The 3,518-nt window shown below is 37.8% G+C and overlaps 1 protein-coding gene across 1 annotated transcript; it reads left to right on the top strand.

Moving 5' to 3' along the window:
- The first annotated feature begins 2,698 nt into the window (after positions 1 to 2,698).
- Positions 2,699 to 3,124, top strand: LOC122650649. The gene has a single exon (XM_043844045.1). It carries the CDS (start codon positions 2,699 to 2,701, stop codon positions 3,122 to 3,124), a length of 426 nt encoding a protein of 141 aa, XP_043699980.1.
- Positions 3,125 to 3,518: the final 394 nt, after the last annotated feature.

The following is a 3,518-nucleotide window of genomic DNA, read 5'->3' as shown; positions in this document are numbered from 1 at the left end:
TAGGAAGCATTACTTCGAGGCAGAGGGTTGATGACTATTATGAACATGCTGGTGCAGATCCAGAGGGTTGTGACCCCAATCATGCGAACGATTAGGATGTCCTTGGAGAACAAGGACTGATGATGTGGTGTTATCTTTTTGCTTTCTTTTATTAAAAATACTAATCTTTTTGGTGGAAGAGTTTCAACTGTTAATATCATGGAGTAGATGTATCTTGGGCCAATGGTTGTGAACCTTGGGATATCGGTCGTCTGGGAACTTAATGTATATAATATGTATATAAAACTTGTAATACTTTACTTTTTGTGTACTCTGATCAATGTAACACTTGTTATCTCGATACTGTGTTGTGCTTGTGACTTATAAATATTGCATTTGGATCCTTGAGGTCTTCGAATACTTTAGGTATTTGAGTCAACCATCGAATCCTCCTAGGGGGTGGTTCGGGGTGTGACAGAATGGTATTAGAGCGTGATGCTCTATTTGCACTCACAAGCGACGAAAGTGAAAGTAACAAGGTCTAGAGTCGAAGAAATAAAAAAAAAATTTAAATAACATAAATATAAATGGGGGTAGAAGAACACTATAAGAGACTAGCTAGGCGTAAAAACCGACAATATATAAAAATTCAAGATCATAAACTTTTACATTTAGATTTTCTTACATATAATAAAAGGAAAAGAAAATACAATAAAAGGCAAAAGAGAATAAAACACAAACCTAAACTGAAAAATCCTAGAGATCCTATAGCCTAGGTCTACTCTTTTGACGGATCCTGAAAGAGCGAAGGCAGATGGGATTAACTTTACAATGTTAATACTCACAAGCGACGGAAGTGAAAGTAACAAGGTCTAGAGCTGAAGAAATAAAAAAAAATTTACATAACATAAATATAAATGGGGGTAGAAAAACACTATAAAAGACTAGTTAGGCGTAAAAACCGACAATATATAAAAATCCAAGATCATAAACTTTTACATTTAGATTTTCTTACATATAATAAAAGGAAAAGAAAATACAATAAAAGGCAAAAGAGAATAAAACACAAACCTAAACTGAAAAATCCTAGAGATCCTATAGCCTAGGTCTACTCTTTTGACGGATCCTGAAAGAGCGAAGGCAGATGGGATTAACTTTACAATGTTAATACTCACAAGCGACGGAAGTGAAAGTAACAAGGTCTAGAGCTGAAGAAATAAAAAAAAATTTACATAACATAAATATAAATGGGGGTAGAAAAACAATATAAGAGACTAGTTAGGCGTAAAAACCGACAATATATAAAAATCCAAGATCATAAACTTTTACATTTAGATTTTCTTACATATAATAAAAGGAAAAGAAAATCCAATAAAAGGCAAAAGAGAATAAAACACAAACCTAAACTGAAAAATCCTAGAGATCCTATAGCCTAGGTCTACTCCTTTGATGGATCCTGAAAGGTCGAAGGCAGATGGGATTAACTTTGCAATGTTAATACTAACAATTAAAAAAAAATTGTGTGGACCCCACAAACTCAAATATATATATATATATATATATATATCTATACATAAAATAAATAAATAAATAAAAGAAGTTATGTGATATTTCCTTGGGAATCGAGAACGACGACGCACCTCATCGGTGAATTAATGCCACAAGGAGATTTGCGAATGAGTTACACCCTAAGACAAATCGAAGAATACTATTATGACAATAATGACGTTCATGAACTGAATAATAAACTCGAAAAGATAATTGACAAATTGTAGATATCTACAAACCTAGTTGTACCATAATTGAACCCTGACAGCCAGGGACTTCTGCGTAATCAAAAGGGAAACAGAATACCTCCAGACTCAAACAACCTATATCAAAATCTTACTCCATCCATGGTCAGATCAAATCCAGAGTTTAAGTTAGGACACACAAGTACACATTTCTGCTTAACCCTACCTCATAATCCTTCTATCTAAACATTTCAACTATAAATTTTAGATCTTAAACCACCCGTATCGGGAACTTACTTAATCGATGACTGGACCAAATCCAGTGCTTAAATTTGGACAAGCAGGTGCATATTTTACTAACTCTACCTCATGGTCACTGTACCCATATATGTCAACCTTCTTCTTCCAAATTATTCTATTTGCGTATTTCAAGTATGAAAATGCTATCTCAATATGTATGAAATGTTGAATCTTCCTGTAGCATCCAAGTAATCTTAATCCCAAATTCTTCCCAGAGAACAATCATGGTTCGAACTAGATCCCTTGAAGATATTTTCTGAGGGGGTCATTCTTCTCCTCCACTTCAACCTTCTAATGAACCTGTGACTCAGAATACCGAAGTTGCTACCTCTTCCACAAGTGTACTTGAAGTTCCACCTGCACATGTACCCGAGGTCCCTCCAGCTCATGCGCCTGCACCTCCCCCAATTATGATTGCTGCAGAAATGACTACCATCATGACCAACCTGATACAGGCCATGCAACAACAACAAGAGTTACTGGCTAACATGAGCACCCAGTTTGTGATGGCCATGCAACGGAGAGTACTGCCCTGCCCTAATTGTTCCCCAAATTTTCCTCATATGCCTCCAATTGCACAAGATAACTCTACCTCGAAGGTTATAGAAAGATTCAAGAAACTTCAACCTTCCTCGTTCTCTAAGATTGACGCGAACCCACTATAGCCCGAACGATGGATTAGTGCCATGGAAAGGATTTTTGAAGTGTTGGAGTGTACAGATGCACAAAAATTTATATGTGCCAGATTCCAGCTGCAAGACGAGGCCGCAGCTTGGTGGAAGTCAACCAAGCCCAATTTAGAAGTTACTCATCCCAACTCCACTTGGGTGCAGTTTAAGGAAGTTTTCTTCAGAAATTATTTTTTAGAAAGCTTCAGGGATGAAAAGGAAGCGAAATTTATGACCCTCACCCAAGGATCAAAGTTAGTGCTAGAGTACCAGCAACAATTCGAGGACTTGTTCCACTTTGCCCCAGAATACATGAGGAGCGATGCTTGCAAGTCGAAGAAGTTTGAGAAAGGACTCAAGCCTGAGATTAGTGCCATGTTGGCCATTTTGGATATTCAATCATATGCCCAGATGGTTCAAAAGGCCAAGACCGTGGAAGATTGATTGAAAGAGTAGAATCCAGTATTGCAAGGGTCGAGCAAGAGGCCAAATACTTTCCAAAATTTTAACTGACCAAACAAGTCTTTCAGGGGACCTAGTTTTAGTCCTAGCCTGATACAATATTGTAGGCCAAAAATGGGTCAAGCTTATCAACCCATCCGCTCTATTTCAAGTCGGCCTACACAGTACTACCACCCTGCAGTAAGCCAAGTTTCATCATTTATTCAGCCTCCTCACCCAACACCAAGCCAAGCAGGTCCGACTTCTTCTCAGCCTATCTGTCCTGCACCTGTCTATCCTCCCGCTAGACCTAGCTACTACTATACGTGCAAACTACCCAAACACATGTCTAGAGATTGTCCTCATCGTAGATTTCGTGCACCACGAAGAGTTCCAT

Source organism: Telopea speciosissima, chromosome 2 (genome assembly GCF_018873765.1).
Source record: "Telopea speciosissima isolate NSW1024214 ecotype Mountain lineage chromosome 2, Tspe_v1, whole genome shotgun sequence".
Classification (NCBI taxonomy): domain Eukaryota; kingdom Viridiplantae; phylum Streptophyta; class Magnoliopsida; order Proteales; family Proteaceae; genus Telopea; species Telopea speciosissima.
Note: the sequence above shows the minus strand (reverse complement) of the source record. Positions and strands in the feature narration are given on the sequence as shown.

Excerpts from the sequence above, each read along its gene's own strand:
- LOC122650649 (XM_043844045.1), top strand. The coding sequence starts at position 2,699 with ATGGAAAGGATTTTTGAAGTGTTGGAGTGTACAGATGCACAAAAATTT.